Below are 21,664 nucleotides of genomic sequence, written 5' to 3' on the forward strand. Positions count from 1 at the left end.
CTATGGTTAAGTATTAGGCATTTGAAACACAGCAGCCTACTTTTCAGTACTTTCTCCTCCTTCAAATAAAAGAATGGCTACATAAAGCCCTTGAATTTAAGAATGACCTCAGGAAGATCAATTGATTGGGTTCCCATCTACCGTGTGGGAGGCCCTGGGTTCGCGTCCCAGGGCCTCCTTGTGAAGGCAAGCCAGCCTGTGCCCACAGAGAGCTGGCACAGCAAGACGATGCAACAAAGGGAGACAAGCAGACACAGAAGAACATGCAGTGAATGTACACAGACAGCAGACAGCAAGCAAGTGGCTGGGGGGGAGGGGGATAAATTTTTAAAAATGACCTTAACTATTAATCCCAAGGATCAGAAGATTATGGCCCATGGCTGGCTATTTTTGCAAACACACATACACACACAAAGCTTTAAAGTGAAGTTTATAAAAAATAATTGTATCATTTCAGAATTTTAGAGCTGCAAAAAGGCCCTAGTGATCATTTGGTCAAATTCCTACCTAATTGTATAACTGAGGCAACTGAGACTTTGAAACATAAAACAACTCACCTTGGGTCTTTGACTAGGAAGGTTGCACTCCAGTCTTCTGCCTCTTTGAATACTTCATATATTTGGGATAAGCTCTTAAAAGGACTAGCTTACTTATTTTAGCTAGAAACAGACTCTGCATATCTACTATGATACATCAATCTTTTAAAATTACATATCACAAAAGCAATACGTTAATCTTTGATTTAAAATGTCATACCAACAAACTTATGATACACTGAACTCCTTTTATTGATATAAAGCAATGGAATAAATCCCTTAACAGGAGTATTGTTTCACTACCATGAATAAGTATTGATACTTCGGTACAATATCATGCCTGATTCAAATTATGTGTGGATTACTTTAGACTCTGCATATATAAAAACATTTATATTTCACTGATTGATAGAACAGCACACAACCATGCACCTCTTCTTTCTGGTTTAAATGCATGTAAATGCTCTTACGTCACTGGATTTTTCATACCACTCAAGGACTTCACAATATATGACCTTCTCAGTACACTATTTCTGCTGTGGTACAAATTGTGGTACAAGATCCTTTCTGGAGAAATGTTTGAGAATATGGTTATAGTTCTACAATGACTGTAATCAAGATCATCCTACAAGGACATGAGGATAGACTCACTCTCTTGGAGAGTTTCTGATCTCATTAGGAATATTATAATGACTGGAGAGGGAGAAATTTTACAAAGAATTCTAGCAGAAGACTCTCCTAGAGAGATTTTTAAAAACATATTTCAATCCTATAATTATAATTATGAAGATGACATGATGGTTGAATCATTCTGCTGAGGTTTGTGTCTAGAAAGATACAATATAAATAAATGTCATTACTTTTTCTGTTTTGAAAACAAGAGGCCATGAGAGCAGAAAAATGGAGGACTGTAACAAAGAACGAAACACTCTTGAAGAATAAACACTTAACACGGAAAAATTTTAAATGGTATCTAATAATTTTTCATGTCAAATTTTTTTTAACATATAAAATTTTTAAATGGCAATCAATAAATCGCATGTCAAATCTTTTAACAAAACCCACAAATAGACTATAAAAATTCAACAACCATCAATGTCTTATGTATAAAGTTTTAAGGGAAATCTTTCACATCATTCTGTTTAATTAATAATGCTCAAGTAATTATAGTTACTGCTGAGCAACTGATACATCTCTAAAATAATTCAATTATGAAAATAATATCACAATTAAAGTTTGGCACAGTAGCATTCTAGTAATCTTCAGTCATCCACAAACGTTAACCGTCCAGGTCCTTCATTCTTCATCCATCTCCTGTATCTCTTCCATCTAGGGTCATTCGCCAATTTTTTCTTTAGTTCTTCCTCTTGCTCTTGTTTGTAAGCCTGTAATTACAAATACTGATTTTAAAGCCAAAGAGAAATATTTGTCATATTTACATATTTACTTTCATGGAATATAATTTTAGGTAAAAGTTTCCAGTGAATGTATTTATTGGTTTGGTTTCTGAAGATCATTAAAAATACTATGCAGTTAAGCACTTCAACATTTGGTGTTAAATAAAAGACTGACTTTACAAAAACTAACAAATTTTTGTCACTGATTTCCATATCCTAGGAATACAATACAATCCTTCCCTCACTGAATCACATATAAACTGAGTTTAAAGGGATTAAACATTTCCTCTCTACAAAGAATGTCCAATATTTAAAAAATCAGCACTTTATTTTTTTTAATGTGGTACCCAATAAATTTAACTGATGACTTGTAATATTTGTTGAGTCTAACCAAGGAACAAATTGTTCAGACTCCAAACTGAACTTAACATATACTTTTATCTTCAAAGATTAATTATTGGTTATTTAAAATATTTTTAACCTAGTTCAATAAGAAAAATTTTCAAATATTTAGGACCTATACATTTTGTTACCTCCCATTTTAATGTTACTGATAAGCAGACTGAATATATCTCCTTGCCAAAGCTTTCTGGCAGTTCATAATAATTTACTTAAATATAGATTGAAATTTTTACTTTCAGTAAAATCTTAAGATATCACATAAAAAAATAGCAATAAAACTAGGGGAAAAAAGCGAGTATATCTCAGACTTTTTAAAAAGAAAGTTTCACTGTACTCTTTTATGTTTAGCAAACTGACCAATTAATTTTACTCAGAACCTAATAAGACTGCTAGACCCTTTCCTTTAGCACGTTGCTAGATACATGATCACCTCAAAGTAATTTTTATAGCTGGCAATTGTAGAATACAGCATTTATTAAAATGCCCAAATTTTAGAGGCATTCCTATAAACTAACTTAAAACTAAAATAAATGTAACTTTCCATATACATGTTAATTATTAAGCAGAAGATTCTGTGCTCATTTATTTTGAACTGAACAATTATCTTAACAAAACGTCCATCTCTTGTTCTCTCTCCCTTTTAAAAAAATCTCTGTGGCTTGGAAGCCGATGCGGCTCAAGCGGCTGAATGCCTGCTTCCCACATGGGAGGTCCTGGGTTTGGTCCCTGGTGCCTCCTAAAAACAAAAACAAACAACAAGCAAACAAACGAAAAAACCAACTCAGGGGAGCCAATGTGGCTCAGTGGTTGAGCACTGGCTTCCCACATTTGAGGTCTCAGTAACACACAAAAAACAAAACTCTGTGGCTAGATTCAAATCATATGACTAAAAGAGAACTGGTGAGGACCAAAATCTTAGTTAGTGCAATTGATAGAAAATTGTAATACCCTTGCAGAAATATATATTCTCATTCCACTGAAGTTCAACATAACAAAAGTAAGAAACAAAGTAAAACATTCTTAACTTTTTCAGAACAGTCAATTAAAGTATTTGGAGTTCAGCTTTTTGTAAAGACAAATTATAGGTCAAAATTCTATTGTCTCACTACCAAATATAACCATACTGTCAATAAATGTAGTCTTTATTCATTATTTAAATCTTGGGTTAAAAAAATCTGAGCACCCTTCTTTGATCCCTATTGTAGATCTAAATTTAACTTGGTAAAGATGATGACACCCAAATCTCAGCAGCAACCACTTACCTCATAGTTCTCCTTTATCCAGAGCTCCCGTTTAAGAAAATTTTCTTTCTGATGGTCTTCTAGACTATCAAACTGAGACTTTGACATCTTCATAGATTTACGTATGATATATAGTCTCTCTTCCTCCCCATATTCTTTGCCTTTGATGTTAAAATTGTAGACCCATCGACAATACCAGACTATATATGAGCATAGATGAAAAGGAGCTAAGATAATTTGAAATAGGAGAAGATCACGAACTTGAGGTTTCTGATAGCCTCCCTTTATATCAATTTTACTTTTTATAATGTTCTTTATGATGTTCTCCTCCTCATCACGAATTTCCTCTTTAGACTTTTTGTTTCTGCCTTTCTCTTTGGCTTTTTTGAGCAGTCCCTGTTGCTTGGCGATTTCCATAGCTTGGATACGGTATTTGGGCACTGTGGCTAGGTAGCCAATTGCTTTATTGTAGCTATTCCACCAGCTGAAAAACTGGAACATTTAATAAAGAAAAATGGGTCAGTTTTATTACCAAACTTCATCCAAGGTAAAGCAATAGTAGAATGTTGGTGAATGCCATCACCCAAGAAACTCTTTCTAATTAACTAAAAATAGGGATCTTAAGGATCTAACATGTAAAAGATACAGCTAAACAATGCTCAGGTGTGCTCTAAATTGGAACTTAAGGTTGAATGGGTAAGGTAAGCCCTGGCCCAGCCTAAAACCATTGATTCAGACACAGAAAGGACTCAAGATCAGAGGATGGATCAATGGAATTATCCCTAAGATATCATATCTTTACCATCTGGCTCTTCCCTGGATCATTATTAAGAAATCTCTATTTTATAAGACTGTAAATACTTACTAGGATCAAGAGTTACCTATCAAAACCTAGCTAGCCGGTGAGGAATTTGTTAAAAAAAAAAAAAATCACAGGGTACAACTTCTCACAACTAGTCATTTCCATCCCATTCCTAAACCATCTACATACATCACAGTAATGTTCATCATATTGTAAACTGAAATATTCAAATATGTTTGAACTCTTTACTTTATTTGAGCAGGAAAACATTAACTTACTTCATAAATATATGCAACCACAAAGGATTTCATTAATTGTAGAAAGGCCCTGCTCTTCACAGAGTCCCTCCACACATTTCAGTTGCTGTCCTACTGAATGCCCACACAGTTATACGAAAATATCCTATACTATTATAGCAGAAATCTATTAGGAACAGCAAGGAAAAAAAAACCTATATTACATTATCTAAAACAGAAAATTAAAATCATTTCTCTACCCTTTGAAAGGGCAATACTTCTATAAAATCTGACACATTCAAAATACATAACCTTAATCTTCAATAGGAATTTTTATCATATAATTAGAACCTGATTCCTGGGAATTAAACTGAGAAGTAATTTTCAAACTAACAAAATTACTTCTTTCTAGTCACTTGACTTGTTCTTTTCCTCTGAAGTATATAATAGACATGGTTAGTTTAACAATAATAGTAGGGAATACTGATTTCAGGCTGAAGTTAAACTTTTATTTCAAAACGATCTAACAAGTTATTATATAGCTCTTTTTTACTGATTTTAGTGATTCTATTAATATATGCCCTTAAGGCCATGTGGAAATGTGTAGGGCTTTATTGGTAGTCACAATGATGGGAAGTTCTACTGGTATTTGGTGGACCAGAGCCAGGATGCTAAATATTCCACAATGCACAAGGCAGTCCCACACGTTAGGATTTTCCTGCCCTGAAAACCCAAACCTTTCCTACTGAGAAACATTCAAATTATTCTTACACTTGAAATTTACACTACCCCTTCCTCCTCCCCTGTCCCGTTATTCTCTAATCTACTTTCTGTCCCTGTGAATTTGCTATTACTAGATATCTCTTATAAGTGACATCATTGCAATAAACATCCTATATGTCTTGCTTATTTCATGAACATAATGCTTTCAAAGTTCTTCCATGTTGCAGCATGTCTTAGAACTTCATTTTTCCCCCCACGGCCAATTATTATTCCATTGTGTGTATGTATACCACATTTTGTTTACCCATTTTTTGGTTGACGGACACTTAAGATTGTTTCTACCTTTTAACTATTGTGAAAAATGCTGCTATGAACATTGGTATGCAACTATCTGTTTAAGGCCCTGTTTTGACTTTCTTTGGGTGCATTCCTAGAGTGGAATTGCCAAGTTATATGATAATTCTATATTTAACTTTTTGAGGAGTCACTACATTGCTTTCTTCAGTGGTTGCACCATTTTACATTCCCATGCACTTAAAATTTAAAAGGTCCTGTGCTATAAATACAATAACCATTAGCCACATGTGTTGCTTAAACTTAATTAAAATGAAATAAACGTTAAAATTTTTCTCAGCCACACTAGTCACATTTCAAAAGAAAAGCCTCATGTAGGACAGTACAGATATAGAACACTTCTAACATGAAAGTTCTATTGGAAAGCACTGGTAGATTCCTGGGAGGTAATGTCTGGCGGTCTTCCTGATTCAGCTTCTTCAGTTTGACTCTTCAAAGAGTGCTTCTCCTGTACCTGCTCCCTCCTAAGGCAAGCTCAAACGCATCTGAGTTCCCTCCTGAGCTTCAGATAAAAAATAACCAAATGCCTGACTGAAAGACAGTAAGTCATGATGTCCCTTAGGAACCTCAAAACCAATATCCTCTAATTAAAACTCATTATTGCTCCCTGGACTGATGGTTTCATCCTTTCCCAGTTTCCTCTAAAACACTTGGATTTATTCATCTCACAAGTGCTTTGGATTAGATTTTCTCACTTATTTTGAGTGGATTTATACTATGGTCTATCTGTGTGTCTCCCCCTGCTCCCCATTTTAATCCCCCAGGGCCTGGCCCATAGAAAGTACCCAATACATGCTTTTTTAATTTTAACAGTTATTCACCATCCTGGGGAGTTCTCTTGCTAGCAGAATTTCACAAAGAAGAAAAATAAACCTAACAGCTCTTTACAGGGATTCATTCATTCAATAAATACTTATTAAGCAACTCCTATATGCAGGCACTGTGCACAGGGTGATGATACATTGATGATGGAGGGGAAAAGTAAGTAAAAATAACTAGCTAATTACAAATTGTGACAAGTTTTATGAAAGAAAATAAAAGGGTGGGCTTTTAAACTGAACAAAGGGAGCTATACTGAGAAATTGACTTTTAAGCTGAGATTAAAGCATAAATAAGTAGACAGCAAGGCAAAGAGGAAGTGGGAAGAATATTCCAACAGAGATAGCCATGGATGCAATGGATGCAATGGCTCTGAGTAGGCGGAAGCTCAGTGTCCCAGAAATGGCAATGTGACTATTGTGCTGGATACGCCAGTAAGAACACTCTATCCTCATGAACAGTTCAAGAGGAAAGTGGAGAAATAGGCAGGGCCGGATGGTACATGACTTGGTAGGCCATATAAGGAGTTTAGATTTGTCCCAAGTTTAATAAGAATCACTGAAAGGTTCTACAAGGGTAAATGGATCCAGCAGTCAGTTCCGATGGCTATTACGTGGAAAATACCCTGGAGAAGGCAATGAGGAAAGAGCTGGGCTTAATTTGTTTTGTTTTCAGTTAGATAATGGCATTCATCAACAATTTCTTAGCTTTCTTACCAACAGAAATTCCAATATTATCAATTAATAGAATAAATGAGTATATTTCCAATGTAAAAAACTATCTCCATAGGTAGTAAAATTTTACAAGAAGGTACTTCTAGTTAATGACCAGCACTAGGCAAAGAACACTCGTGCACATGCACATGAATACACATATCCATCAATACACACCTGAAACACTGAAATAGCACATACACTGACCAAGATCACAACTCTCACGTCTACTTTAGGGGCTAAGCGCCTGCTATAGTAGTGGTAGTAATGGCTGTAGTACTCTTCTGGGTGATCCAGCATGTAGTCATAATCTTTCCGTGTTTCTTCATCCTGTAAAGTAACAAGATATCCAATTTCATAGGACATTTCAGAAAATGGTCCTAGTTTAGAATCGAAGTTAAATCTAGAATTTCATAGTTAGATCAGAGTAAACTGAATGAAAATAAAATAAAATTTCTCATCACTCTTAAAAGGCACATATAGACTTGCTCCTAGAACTTTAACTGATACCTACTCTCAGCAACTGTTGATAAAATAAAATTTAAAAATCTTTCTCTGTATTGTATATACTTACAATCACATTCTAGCCTTGTGAAATAAGTTTTTTGTTTAAAGCAACAATTAAAACAGCAAAACAGTAGATGAAACCACTTTGTGATTATAAAACTGAATTATACTCATCTCAATGAAACACTAAGGGAACCAATGTGGTATAATAAAAAGATCAGTACTCAAGTCTAAACACTGATTTACTAGTTTTGTGACCATAGCAAAACTGTTTAGCTTCCCTGAGCCTCATTTTTCTTCACTTACAAAACAGAGATAATACTGTCTGCCTTTCTAATTTTACAGGGTTGTTTTAGAAATCAAATGACATTATAAATCATACAAATATGTTACAAATATGTAGTATTTTACTGTTTATAACACATTGTCACAGCTCTATTCATAAGTGGGGTAACTTATAGATCTTTCCTTACCAAACAAGTTGGAAGGATTATGGCATCCTGAAATGTTCACAAATAAAACATTTCTTAAAACCTTCTCTAATTCTAATTAACTCTAACAGGGATAAATGTTACCCTCTTTAAGTAAGTGCAACTGAAACCATTTCACAAACAAAATTCTTTTTTTATTGCATAGTGTTTCCTTCTAAGATGAATTTATTCAACAGTCATAAAGTTGCAGATTTCTAGTTAAAGGAATTTTAAATCTAAACCTAGAGTCTGGGCTTGAAGCTACAGACAGGCTCTGGAGTCTCTTCAGGGCCTCTTCTGAGTCCTCCAATATGAAGTTTTTTAGATTTAAAATAAGTTTGGTAAAGACAAAATCCCCCTCTATTAAAACCATTACATATTTTCTATTAAAAATTTTTAACTTGAGTGGAAGCATTCTCAGTAAGTCCTCATTTAATTAGTTATGAGTATAGTCTGTTTCACAGCACTACATGCCTGGAGTCCATTTCATATGAGAATTGCCTGTCATATTAGGAAGGATGAACCCAGGCTGACATTCTTTTCAAATTTACTTCTTGTATGCTCTCTTCTATCAGAGAGGATTTTCTTGTGATAGTTGCCACATGCCTCAACTGTCAATCTATTATTCCTTTAAACCATCATATTTCGTTTACTCTGTCTTCTAGCCAAGATAGAGCCTCCCAATCCTGGCAGATGTCTTTTAAAATGTTTTTCTTTAAACACATCTTCTCCTTGCTCCAACTAAATTACATACGTTTTGAAACTAAATGCCACACTGAGATCAGATTCCTACAATCCTCCAGTCACTGAAATCTGGTACATACCTGCTATGCGTCCAAAAACGATCCTCTCCTCCTAGTTCTTATCTTAAGGTCACATGCTATAGAATGCAGATATCCCCAGTCAAGCATTTCACCCAATCTTCCCCCAGGGTCACCAGTCACCATCTGCTCATTGGTCATTTGATTTGTGATTTCATCAAGTCTCCTCTAACAGGACAGTCAAGTAATGCTCCAGCACCAGCAGCTCCCAAATCCATTTCTTCTATCTGGTCTCTACTCCAACCAGAGCTATTCAGGGCCTTCCTAAGAGTCCTCAAACTACCCAATTCCTACTTTTCTTAGGATGTTTTCATTTCTCTGGGGTCAACTATAAATCTTGACCTCATTTCGGACATTATTTAGAGACAGAAAGGTTGGCCACCTCCTTGTTACAGAAACATTTTTTCAAGCCAGAATCTGTACTATAGGATTTATAGCTTTCTCTCCAGCTAGAAGAAAACTGTCTTTTGTTGAGGCATGCATAAAACTCTATAAAGTGTTCGTGGTTGGCACAAACTGGTCAGTTAGAGTCTCAAAATCCTAAGTAAAAATCCTACTCTTTAATAATCCATGAAATTTAGAACCAGCCTAGTAAGAACATGAGGATATCAGGAATACTAGCAAAGAAGAAAGGACAGAATTAGAACTATCTTTCTTTTGGGGATTCAATTAGCTACAGGCAAATTCTTATTTGAACACCATTTATTTATTTTTTCTCCTACCCATCTTGGAATCAAGGTAGCCCAACATTTTGTTTTGTTTTGTTTTATTTAACCTCCAATGCTTCCCTCTTAAGGTAAGTTAAAAGATTTCCCTGGCGTGCAACAAGAAGTCCACAACTGGCCTAAACCTACCTAACAAACAACATCTCTTACCATTCTCCCCTTTACCCCATTATCAAACATTCTGATCACAATCTCTGGAATTTGGTTCATTCTTTCAGTACAACATGCTTTTTTCATACCCATGTCTTTGAACATATAATTCTCTCTTACCTGAATGTCCTCTTTCCAACCTCAAGAATTTCTATTAATCCTTTAGAACACAAATGCTACACCTCAGACAAACCACTCTTATTCTGGGCTCCAACTACACTTAATAAATACAGCACTTATCACAGTGTAATCATCAGCTTTTCTTTTCCCTCAACGAGAACTTCTAGAAGGTAGGTAGGGTGACTCATTAATCGCTGTATATTCAAAGCCTAGCACAGTGCCTGGCATTCAGTAAATGTAGTTTCAAATATGAATGAGATTTTGTAAAAAGTTGTTCTTTACTATAAACATCCCGACAGCCACATCTCTTATCTCACCAGCAAGGCTGGATGGGTGATTATGTCACAAAAACTCTGGCTTTGTAGAAATGATTGGTTGAGTTCAAATTATGAAAACATGCTAAAGAGGCTAAAATAGCCCAAACCTTAAAACAGTTTAATATCTTACCTTTCAATAAGGTAGTACTTTTTCTTTCAGCAATTTTGTGGATCTTAAGGTCCCAGGGTCAGGAGATTCCAACTTCTTTCCAAAACAAAACCTTTATACTTGTTTCTTCCTCCTCTCTGTCCTGAGCCTTGATAAGCAGGGCAATAAGCTCCTTGTTTCTAATTTCTATGGGAATAAATGGTGCTTCTGCTGGTGTCCACTCCACTCCCAATCCTTTTGGGCATATGCAGGAGGACTGGAACATAACCACCAATATCTAGATCAAAAGTAAACAAGAGGAAACCCACAAGCAAATAATACACTGAATCCTTCCTTCTCTTATGAATATGATCATTTCCCCCCTCCCCAGAGACAACAGTAGATTATGTTCTTGCTCTTGAAAGAGATAATGAATTAAGTGATCTCAATAAACAGAAATTGCAATAATGTGATATTGCAGCCAGGTTTACATTAAAAACTTCCTGTTACACATTGTGGGTGGTAAAAGCCAGGACCCATAATTTGTGAAATCTTAATAACATTTCATTCATTCTTAAAAATACATATTAGTACTTTTTTTTTTTTTTAAAGAAATACACATTCACAATCCTTTAAAAAAATAAAAAATAAAAACTCTATTCCCCTAAAATTTCTTCCAGGCCATTACAATTCTACTAAAGAGGAAGAAAATTAACAGCTATCAGTTTAATTTCTTTTCTAGTTCCCAGCCGACCCAGTCAGCTATCTTCTCATAGGTCATCTCTCCCCATTCAACATGTGGTCTCAACTACACTACACTAGAGATGCTCAAGCCTGCTTTTCCTTCTTTCTATTTCCAACTATTTCCCGAACATTTTAAATGTAATATAAACATCACAAATTCAATAGCCTCAAAAACCAAATCTGTTTCTCTGTGTTTTGGATAATAGTATCACCTTCTCCATGGTCAGCTGAGCTTTTAAAAACCTTATGTCCTCCCATGGCCCACTGCATAGACTGTGGGAGAGTGTGGGCTATGGTGTGGACCATTGACCATGAGGTGCAGCGGTGCTCAGAGATGTATTCACCAAATGAAATAAAATGTCTCATGATGATGGAGGAGGTTGTTGTTATGGGCAGAGGAGTGGGGTGAGGGGGGTGGGGGGTAATAGGGGACCTCACATTTTTTTAATGTAACATTAAAAAATAAAGAGAAAAAAAAAACCTTTGTCATCTTCAACTCTGCAAATATTTATGCAGAGCATTAGGCCTTATGCTGAATACAAGGGATAAAAAAAGAAATGAGATAACATTCTGGCCTCAAGAATCCTCCCATACAAAAGAAGCATCTAGCAGTAAAGAAAACACAATACAGTTGCTACGGCACAAAGGACTGGCTGCCTGGGACTACTGGCAATGGAATTCGGAAAAGAGATTACAGGAGAGCTGAGAGCCGGGATCTTGAAAAGCAAGTGAGATATGGTGAAACTTGTTCCAGGCAGAGGGAGCCAGTGTTAAGGTACAGAAACATCAAAAAATATAATGGATTCAGTGAAGCTTGTACATTGGGGAAATTTAGGAAGAGAGGAGTAGTAAATGTGGCTAGGAAGGTACGTTTGGAGAACTGTAGAGGATCTTATACCTTATGCTAAGGATTCGAATATACCGCCTGTGCTGTTCAAAGAAATGCATGAGAACAACAGAACAATGTAGAGTATCTTTCTGAAAGACAACTCTGGTAAGTATGGTGAAGAATGGAATGAAGGAGAGACAGATATCAGAGAAGAGGAAACAGAATAAACAGGGCTTGATGATTAAAAGATTATACTGGTGTGGCGGTATCTGTGAGGAGGGGTACACATGGAGCATGCCTCTAGGGCATATGAGTATGTTCAAGTGCTCACAGGGCGTTGTCTCAGTGGGTGGAGACCCACACAATAACTGCAAGAATATTGAATTTCCATCCTGGGAATCCTGGTACATTCTCTAATAGAACGCCAAGAATCCCCTGAGTACAAGGGCAGTGACTAGTGAAGGAAGACAGAACATTACTCCAGGCCCTTGATATTGATGATTATACTTATGAACCTTTTCTTGTGAAATTGAAACTTAGCCTAGTATTAAATATTTTCCAAGAGTTACCTCCCGAAAACCTCTTTGTTGCTCAAATGTGCACTCTCTTTAAGCCAAACTCAGCATATAAATGCACTATGATAAGGGACATCACTCCCAGGGATAAGCCTCCTGGCACTGAGGGATTATTACCAAGCACCAACTAGCAATACAACTGGAAAAAAGACCTTGACCAAAAGGGGAAAATATTAAATACAAATAAATTTTAATGGCTAAGAGATTTCAAAGTGAGTAGGGAGGTCATTGCAGAGGTTATGCTTATGCACATCTCAGCAAATCTTCACTGACTGCCACAGTAAACAGTGCCTCAAACAGTGGGGCTCATGAGGGCTCTATAGACATCTAGACACTATAGGCAGGGCAGACAGGCTCAGGAATTCAGGACTCTGTCAGTGAGCCTGACTTTGGAGTTTGTTCCCGAGTGTAAGAGTTAGACTCATTTATAGTTGTCTTACACATGGCTCTTCTGCTTCTTTTCTTTGAAACTATAATTAGCACTATACTTGTTAAGACTTAAATCTTTGATCTGTTCATGTCCCAGTTGAGCTCTGAATCTCACAGAATTGCAATATCTACTCTCTAATTCAATGGACTCACCCAGGACAATTAACAAGGAGATGATGATGGACAATGCCCATCCCTAGGAAGAGAAAGTGTCTGCAACTGCAAGCAAGATAGTTCTATCCATCTGCCCCATGCAACCTAAGCCCCCTCTCAATTAGAAGCAGAGTGGGCATCGCCATCCCCAAATCCTCAAGACTGTGGAATGAACAATGGACTAAAATAGACGTATTATACATCTATTATAGACTTATTATTCTAGTAATGGGAGAATTTTTATCAGTTATAAAGGCAGTGGCCACCAGAGGTTCTGAGGGGAGGTAGAGGGAAGAATAGGTATAATATGGAGGCATTTTTGGGACATTAGCCTTGCCCTGCATGACACTACAATGATGTACACAGGCCGTTATATATTGTCATAACCTACAATGTAAAGTGTAGTCCATGTTGGTGGCAAAGCTTCAATATGTATTCATCAATTGTGGCAAATGTACCATACTAGTGAGAGATGTTGGTGTGGGAGGGGTAGGAAGGGGAGGGGGTGGGGCATATATGGGAAACCCCTATATTTTTATGTAACATTTATGTAATCTAAAGCTTCTTTAAAAAGGAAAAAAGAAAAAAAAAAGATATAAGAATCAAGGAAATGTTGAGCATGATACCAAAGCTTCTCATTACAGTTACTGTGTAGATTGTGCTCACTAAAATAAAGACGGGAGAGAGGAGGAGACAGCAAGTTTGGAGAAGATGCTGGGGGAAATTGTGGAAGATTTTTAAATGGGGGAAATGACTGGATATCCTATCAATGGAATGCTGGAGTCTCTGGGGTTTATCCATTCCTGTAAGGAGTAGTGGGGTACCCCTTTCTCCCTCTTTGACTAACCTATTGTAACTCTGTAGAGACGGAATAAACTTTTAGAAAACTGATAGCAATGCATATAATTCTTGTTCACTGAAAGGTAAACTATGACTGGTGGAACGCAGTTGATTATTGCTCTATGTATACTGGCCAGTTTTATATCCATTTCAACATTCCTTATCTGACTATAAATACATAGTACTTTGTTCTCTTTGGAAGCAGTTTTAATATCTTACTGGCTCCCTCATTAATTCATGACTTAAATAAAGCCTGACACATGCTCATTTTATATTTTTATCAGAAGCATGCTTATATCTTCTTTTTTAAATATATTTTTTTCTAAAGGTACATAACCCACACAAAATGTTACATTAAGAAATATAAGAGGTTCCCATATACCCCACTCCCCATATCCCCACTCCTCCCACATCAACAACCTCTTTGTCAGTGTGGTACTATATCCTCTTTTAAAGTTTATTCTTTAACAAAGATAACAAGATGGATTTCAGACATGTTTAATTTAGGGTACCTTTGCTACAGTTTGGAAGTGACTGAAAGCAGTTGAAAACACAAGCTTCGAAAACACACAGGTTTTAGAGTTGTCAGTTTAAGCTTCAGGAACGTGGCTAAAGTCAAGGCAGTAGTTGTGTTTCATCCTTGATACTTGGAAAGAAAAAAGAGAAAAGTCCATAAAGAGCAGAACTCTAAGGAAAAGCAATTTCTAAGCATAGGCAAGGAAAAGATGATGATAAAGACTGAAAAGAAATGGCTAGAAAGACAGAAGAATCAAGAGAGAATTACATCAAAGAAGTCAAGAAAGAAAAGCTTAAAGAACAAAATAGTCAGCAACAGCAAATGCCACAAGAGCTCCAGTAGGAAGAAGAAAGAGCAGCCACTGGATCTGGCAATTATGTGTCACTCGTTCACCTTAATAAGAACAGGTCCCATACAATGGCTCATGCACAAGTCAGTGCCTTCAGTATCTTGAATGAAAGGGAGATGAGGAAGTAGCAAACGGTAAAGAAAAAAAGAAAAAACCATGATAGTAGCTTTTAAAAAAGCAACATTAAGCAAAAAGAGCAGGAAATGAACCAACTAAGACATTCTCAAGTTACAAAAGAGGCAGCTGTGGAAATAAAATCATGAGTTCAGTCAAGAATACCTCCCAGCCCTCCCCAAACTGTCCTCAATATTGTTCCCAGAGTTTCTTTCTGAAACAAACATGAGATTTTTGCTATTTCTCCACTTTAAAATCTCTGGTAACTATTCAAATCCTAAACACAGTTTACCAGGACCTTCATCAACTGATCCCAAACTATGTCCCAGTCTCCTGAAACACTCTCCCTACCACGCACCTCACAGGCTTCCAACGTAGAAGTAGCAAAGCCAATAGCTCAAAATGTTCCATTTACCCGTGAAAAATCTGCCCGATCTAAACTAAAATGTCAAGTGTTCAGTTTCTGGGTAGAATTTTATCAACTCAGTGTTTGTGATGGTCAAGAGCTCTGACTGATTGCTAATGATACCATGTGTCAGAGAGTAATAGCATCAGAATTAAACACATCTGGTATATAACCAACCTTAGCCATTTGTAGATTAATAGCTGAAATTAAGGAATCAGTAGAGAATAAATAATACTTATAGTTTCAGAACAGAAATAGCAAATGTGGCATACACATTACCACCCTTTTCTTCTTGGCCTACGGAAAAAGTCATTATCCAACATGCCACTCTTCCACTAAACCCAGACAAGGCATCAAAACCTTTACGAGGGTTCCAGGTGGTTTGGCTGTTTATAAGCATCATAACTGTCATAGAAAGGTATATCATTTTATGATATTTTTATGAAACCAAATTATTATAAACAACCAGTTAAAATCTGGATTGATACTGGAAGAGAAAAAAACCTAAACTGAATAAGTTTAGTTAGGTTTTTTCTCTCCAAAACAAAAAGCAATATAACAAAAGTGACCCTTGGTGGAGAAAATACTGACTCACTACTATACCTCACCAAACTAACACCTTGTTTCTGGAACAAGCTTTGCTCATTCGTGCCTCCAGGTTTTTGTTGATCAAGTTTTCCCTCTACCAGAAATGTCCTTTCAAAGTCAACCTTGGTAACTTTGTTCTAGATCCAGCTCAAAGAGTACATCCGTCTTCGGCTCCCCAAGAAGAAATAATTGCTTCCTCTCAGTGCTGCAATTTGCACACACTTTTATTATATAACATAAATAAATAATAACCAAACAATAAGCATCTGTCTTCTGTTATATTAAAGAGCTTAAAGGCAGGAACTGTGCCTTTTTCATTGCTGTGGTCTCCTCCCCAGCACCTATGCCAGTACTGGTTAAGAAAGGATTGAGTGAGAAAATATAAGGAATGAACAATGAACAATAAACAATAACATAACAAGGCATAGCGTTCTCAAGTCCCTCCTTAGTCACATTTTCCCTAAGTGTTAAAGTCCTGCCACATCCATCTGACTGATAAAAAGAAACTGAAGTATTCTTGTGATGTCTCTCTTCCAAGGCCAGGCTAGAGAGATGGTGGCTCTCTCTAAACTCTTCAACTTACTAGACAACCCTCATGGCAGCAAAATTTCCAAGATCCTTTCTATGCCCTTAAGATCTTGCAAAATGCAGTCAAATTCCAGTACTTTCCCATTTTTTACCATTCATAGTTTTTCTAAGTGCAACCTTTCCACTGTTCCCTCATTTGCTTATTTCATCTGTTTCATCCAAATCTTACCTACATTCAAAAAAGAATTACATTTTTTTTTTCACTTAAAAACTCAGAACATACTTTCTCTTTAAAGATAGAAGAGCCAATTTTCTCTCACGTAGGAACTTTTCACTCATACCCATCCAGCCTACTTTATCTGTACCACTCAAGACTACAATTACTTTGGGGTGAAGCAGTCACAATGTAGGCTTCACATAAGGATGGTAAATCACCAAATATCCACTTTAAATTTCCATTTAATCTGAAAATTTGTCTCCAGAAAAGAGTTTTCATTTAACAAACATTCATTAGCTGACATGCCAGACACTGTTCTAGGTGCTAAGGATATACATACCAGAAAAAAAAAAGGGGTGGGGTGGGGAGGAAGAATACAGTTTTGTGGAGATAAATGCAGTGTGATAAGTGCTACATCCACATAAAAACACATAAGCAGGACTAGCTTCTTTCACACCCAGGGACCCAATGTTGACACAGTGAGTGAAAGGTTACTTACTTAACTTCCAAAGTCCATGAGTTTCCTGAATGCCTGGTAGTCGAATACACTAAATATTACTGGATTGTCTTGATTTATATTATAAAGCAAATATAAAGCTTGTGTGAAATCATAATAGCCTGAAGTCTTCCTGAGATACAGAATTGTAAGTTATTCAGAAATGTGAATAAGCGTAACTTGGGTAGAAGGATCTAAGCAGTGCCTTTGCCTTCCATTATTGCCCACCCTTCTTTTTCTGGTTTCCCTCAACCTCTACACACAGGCAGAATCTCTGTTGCTAAAAGGGTAACCAACTGTGACAGTATCTTCTTATCTTAACAACAGTATTTAAATCTTATCTTTTAACAACCACCATCTAAAACATCTCTCTCCCAAAGGAGCATTTATTTGAGGAAGACAAATTCAGTCATAAGTCCACCGATATCTTATGCAAATAGAGTTCCCATTTGGTGACATATTTATTACCAACATGCAGAAATCCTTAGTTATAAGTTTTGGTGGAATTCCTCTGTCTAGTTATAACGAGGATTTAACATAGTTTCTCAGATCATATATATTAAAAAGTACTAAAACTTGAACAGATCAATAAAAAAAGAAATTGAGATGGGTGGCAAAAAAAAAACACAGGGAAAGGGGAAAAAAAGGCTCCTGGCTCCAATGAATTCACAACTAAGTTATTTCAACTTAAAGGAATAGATCATTTCTGTTAAACTGCTCCAGAGATGGAAGTTACCTGTTCATTCTACAAAACAAATATAAAATCAACCCCCCACACACCAGCAATAATTGAATATGGTTCCAAAGGGGAACATATCCTTTCCAGCTCCCTCCTTATTTTGATGGCTCTATAGATAAATACCTCCTTCAAAGGTTTTACTCTTAATCTTTATGGTGAAAGAGAGCACAACAAAAATAGCAAACAAAAGAAGTGAAAAAACTTTAACATTTATAGTTGTGGTCCACCTCTGCAGTTCTTGCCTCCCTGACATAATTATATGGAATTCTAAGCAGGGTCCTGCATCCTTTTTTACTTCACTGGAACTCATCAATTTTTCCCACAATACATGGATCTTCCCTTAGCAAAGGTTTCCTGGACCTCTATCCCATTCACATACCCTGTTTGCAGCCTGAGGATATAATCCAAACAAAACAATGGTTACATCCTCTTGACTTCAAGGGGATAATATGGAAGGCTGAGGTCCTCCAATTGGATGACCTCAATTTATGAGACTTTTGCATTGCCCAGAAATAATATTCACTGGCAATCTCCTCACAATTCTCCATTATGACAAAAAATAAAATCAGACCACCCTGTTTGTTTTTAATAACATCTTCCACATATAACAAGTCAAAGTCCTTTTCCTTATTCCAGGAGGGAACATCTGCAATGATGTAAAGAGCACCTGGAGGTGCTCCACTTGAAAGGTGAATCCAAGTTCACCCCTATAACTTTAAACTGGGGGTTTTCACAGAGCTCAGGCCAGGTCTGATAATCAAGGTGCAAACTATACCCGCAACCTCCTTCTCTCACAGATAATTTACATTCTCTTGCACTAATACTGTAGGATAGGGAGCTAAAGAACCCCCCACCCACTGCATCAGTACAACTCCCACAGACCCAACAGATTAGTCCTACAAATGTGCCCTAAAGTCTCTTCAAGAAAATGGCAAGAATATTTAGAGCCCTGGGGTCGTCTTGGCAAGAATTTCTTGATTATCTCGATTATCTCTATTCCTAGCCCCTAACTTTGGGTTTTCAATATTCTTATCAACATGTTCAACCTTCTTAGGCCAAATCTACCCATCTCCAAACCCACAAAACCTAGCCAGAAAGCAACCATTGCCAATGTTTTGGCTGCCTTCTCTTCCCAAAGTTTTCCATCTGTCTAGGGCTTCTTTTTTTTTTTTTTTTTTTTTTTTTAAAGATTTATTTATTTATTTAATTTCCCCCCCCTCCCCTGGTTGTCTGTTCTTGGTGTCTATTTGCTGTGTCTTGTTTCTTTGTCCGCTTCTGTTGTCGTCAGCGGCTCGGGAAGTGTGGGCGGCGCCATTCCTGGGCAGGCTGCTCTTTCTTTTCACGCTGGGCGGCTCTCCTCACGGGCGCACTCCTTGCGCGTGGGGGCCCCACGCGGGGGACACCCCTGCGTGGCAGGGCACTCCTTGCGCGCATCAGCACTGCGCATGGCCAGCTCCACACGGGTCAAGGAGGCCCGGGGTTTGAACCGCGGACCTCCCATATGGTAGACGGACACCCTAACCACTGGGCCAAAGTCCGTTTCCCATGTCTAGGGCTTCTTTATGCACTTCTAGGGCCGTGAAGCACCACCAAGACGGCTTCTGCAGCTTTTTCCAACCACTATTTTTCCTCACCACATAAAAAACAGGTTGGGGCTTCATATACTGGGCTGCTCTGGAAGAAGAAATTTCTTTTCCTTTTTTCTTAGGTTTTCCTCAGACTCTCCACCCTAAATAATGGGCAACCTAAGTCTTCTGCCAAGCACTGTCTCAGCCCCCCACCCACTCCTCATTTAATTGCCAATACAAATTACAATGTCACTAATGCTAGTGAGAATTCAGTGAGATAAACACACTCCAAATGATCCAAACTGCTCTGGAAAGCATGAAGGAAGAGCCTTTAACTCCTTGACTCAGTATTTTCACCTCTGTAAAGCTAATCTGGAGAAACAATCCATGGCTAAACTATAGTATAATCAAAGTACAGTCATTAAAAGCATACTATATAACAACATGGAGAACTTTACCTTAAAATAAAGACTAGAGGGAATTACCACAATTACTGTACAACTACTGTTATCATACTAGCATGATGGGATGATGGAGCCTTGAAGTACTAATAGCTCCATTAAGTATGACATATTTATTATAGTTTTTTATTTTTGCATCAGTAGTAGAAAACAGCATCAGGCTAAATCTCCCCATCCCCATTCCCACAGGACTCAAAACTTGTGAAAGGCTTAAACAGCTATTCACAAAATATTTCGTACCAAAAATTCTCAGAGCCTTTCACTACAAATTAAAATCCAACCCCCAAATGTTTAGCACAACATTCAGTAAGCACCTACTAAATTACAATTCCTATACAGGGGGTTTCTCACACTTATCATGTAATCCTCACAATAACGCTGTGAGGATTTCTTATGACCTTAGTTTTACTATGAAGAAACAGCTAATGGGACATATTAAGTCATCTATCCAAGGTCATAAAGGGGTATCAGAGCCAAGAGTCAAACATCCGGTCTTCTGACTCGTTGATCTTTGTTCTTCTCGGTGTTTTTCCAATTCCTTACATCAGCTAAATGTCACAATTAATATACTCAGAAACCAAATTTCTGTCGTGTGAAATTAGCGCGATCACAGTGTCATTCAATATTTGAGACCCTTCCTGTGTTCGTACTGTGATAACATCCTGGTAATCGCTCAGCTTTCCAAGTAAGAACCTCAGTTATTAAGCTTTGCATAACAATGACTTTCACAAAAAGACGGGAAACACCTTTCCCAGTGGGAGAAGTGAGGCAAAATCTTTTACCTATCCCCACTTCCCGGTAGGAGTAAGTATACATTCCCCAAGGCCTGAGGGGATTCCCACCCTAGTCAGTAAACCGAATCGGCTCTTTCCTTGGGATGGGTGGGAAAGCGTGAGCATCTCCGGAGGCCGGAGCCGAGGTCACAGGGCCGAGGGCGCCGCGCCACGCGCTTCCCGCCACGGGTCCTCGCAGCCCTTTCGCGCCCCCAGGCCTCACCTTGAGAGTCTCGTAGGCGGTCGCCACCAATAAGAAGGCCTCCTCGGCGCTCTGAGGCGTCCGCCCAGGATCCTCGTCGCCGGGGTCGGGGCGGTAACGGTCGGGGTGGTAGCGCCGGGCCAGCTGGCGGTAGGCCCGCGCGATCTCCGCCTTGCCCGCCGAGCGGCTCACGCCGAGCACCTCGTAGCAGTCGCGCGTGCCGCAGTAGAGCCCTTCCACCAGGGCCCCCGCGGGCTGCGCCAGCAACAGCACCAGCAGCAGCGCCAGGCAGCGCCGACCCGCAGCCCCGGCAGCCCCGCGCAGAAAGAGTGGCCCCGCCATCCCGACCTCTGCCGCGGCTCCGCCACTCTAGCGGTTGCCCCGCTCTTCACCGGGTGCCCGCCTCGGCCGTCCCCGCCTCGGCCTCTCCCGCCCAGCTCCACGTCAGCAGGTGGCGCCTCCGCGCAGGCGCAAAGGACTCGGCTGCCGCAACCACTTCCTTCACGACGGTTGCTAGGGGAGAAAGACGCCTCGGCCTCGTGGCCGCTTCCGGTGTGTCACTGACTGCTTTCCCAGTTCCAGTTGCAAAAGAATCTGTTCTTAGTTGGACCTGGAGGATGTCTCCATGTTTGAGACGCCTGAGCTACGAAACGTTGTTGCCCGACTTAGTGTGTGCTGAACACTTTACCACCCACAATGCCCTTCGCGTGCGATC

The 21,664-nt window shown here is 38.3% G+C and overlaps 1 protein-coding gene across 1 annotated transcript; it reads right to left on the reverse strand.

Moving 5' to 3' along the window:
- Positions 1 to 770: 770 nt before the first annotated feature.
- DNAJC25 (DnaJ heat shock protein family (Hsp40) member C25) lies at positions 771 to 21,425 on the reverse strand. Its single transcript, XM_004458499.5, has 4 exons — positions 20,971 to 21,425; positions 7,401 to 7,553; positions 3,598 to 4,068; positions 771 to 1,921 (listed from the first exon to the last, which is right to left on the reverse strand). Exons 1-4 carry the CDS (start codon positions 21,289 to 21,291, stop codon positions 1,799 to 1,801), a joined length of 1,068 nt encoding a protein of 355 aa, XP_004458556.2. The 5' UTR covers positions 21,292 to 21,425; the 3' UTR covers positions 771 to 1,798.
- Positions 21,426 to 21,664: the final 239 nt, after the last annotated feature.

This window comes from Dasypus novemcinctus, chromosome 8 (genome assembly GCF_030445035.2).
Source record: "Dasypus novemcinctus isolate mDasNov1 chromosome 8, mDasNov1.1.hap2, whole genome shotgun sequence".
Lineage (NCBI taxonomy): Eukaryota > Metazoa > Chordata > Mammalia > Cingulata > Dasypodidae > Dasypus > Dasypus novemcinctus.

What these genes read in the sequence shown, in the direction of transcription:
- DNAJC25 (XM_004458499.5), bottom strand. Translation starts at nt 21,291, where the DNA reads ATGGCGGGGCCACTCTTTCTGCGCGGGGCTGCCGGGGCTGCGGGTCGG. An exon ending in CCGCCTACGAGACTCTCAAG is followed by an intron (nt 7,554 to 20,970) that starts GTGAGGCCTGGG and finishes GTTACTTTACAG; the next exon opens with GATGAAGAAACACGGAAAGA. An exon ending in GTGCTATTTCAGTGTTTCAG is followed by an intron (nt 4,069 to 7,400) that starts GTGTGTATTGAT and finishes TAAATGTTCCAG; the next exon opens with TTTTTCAGCTGGTGGAATAG.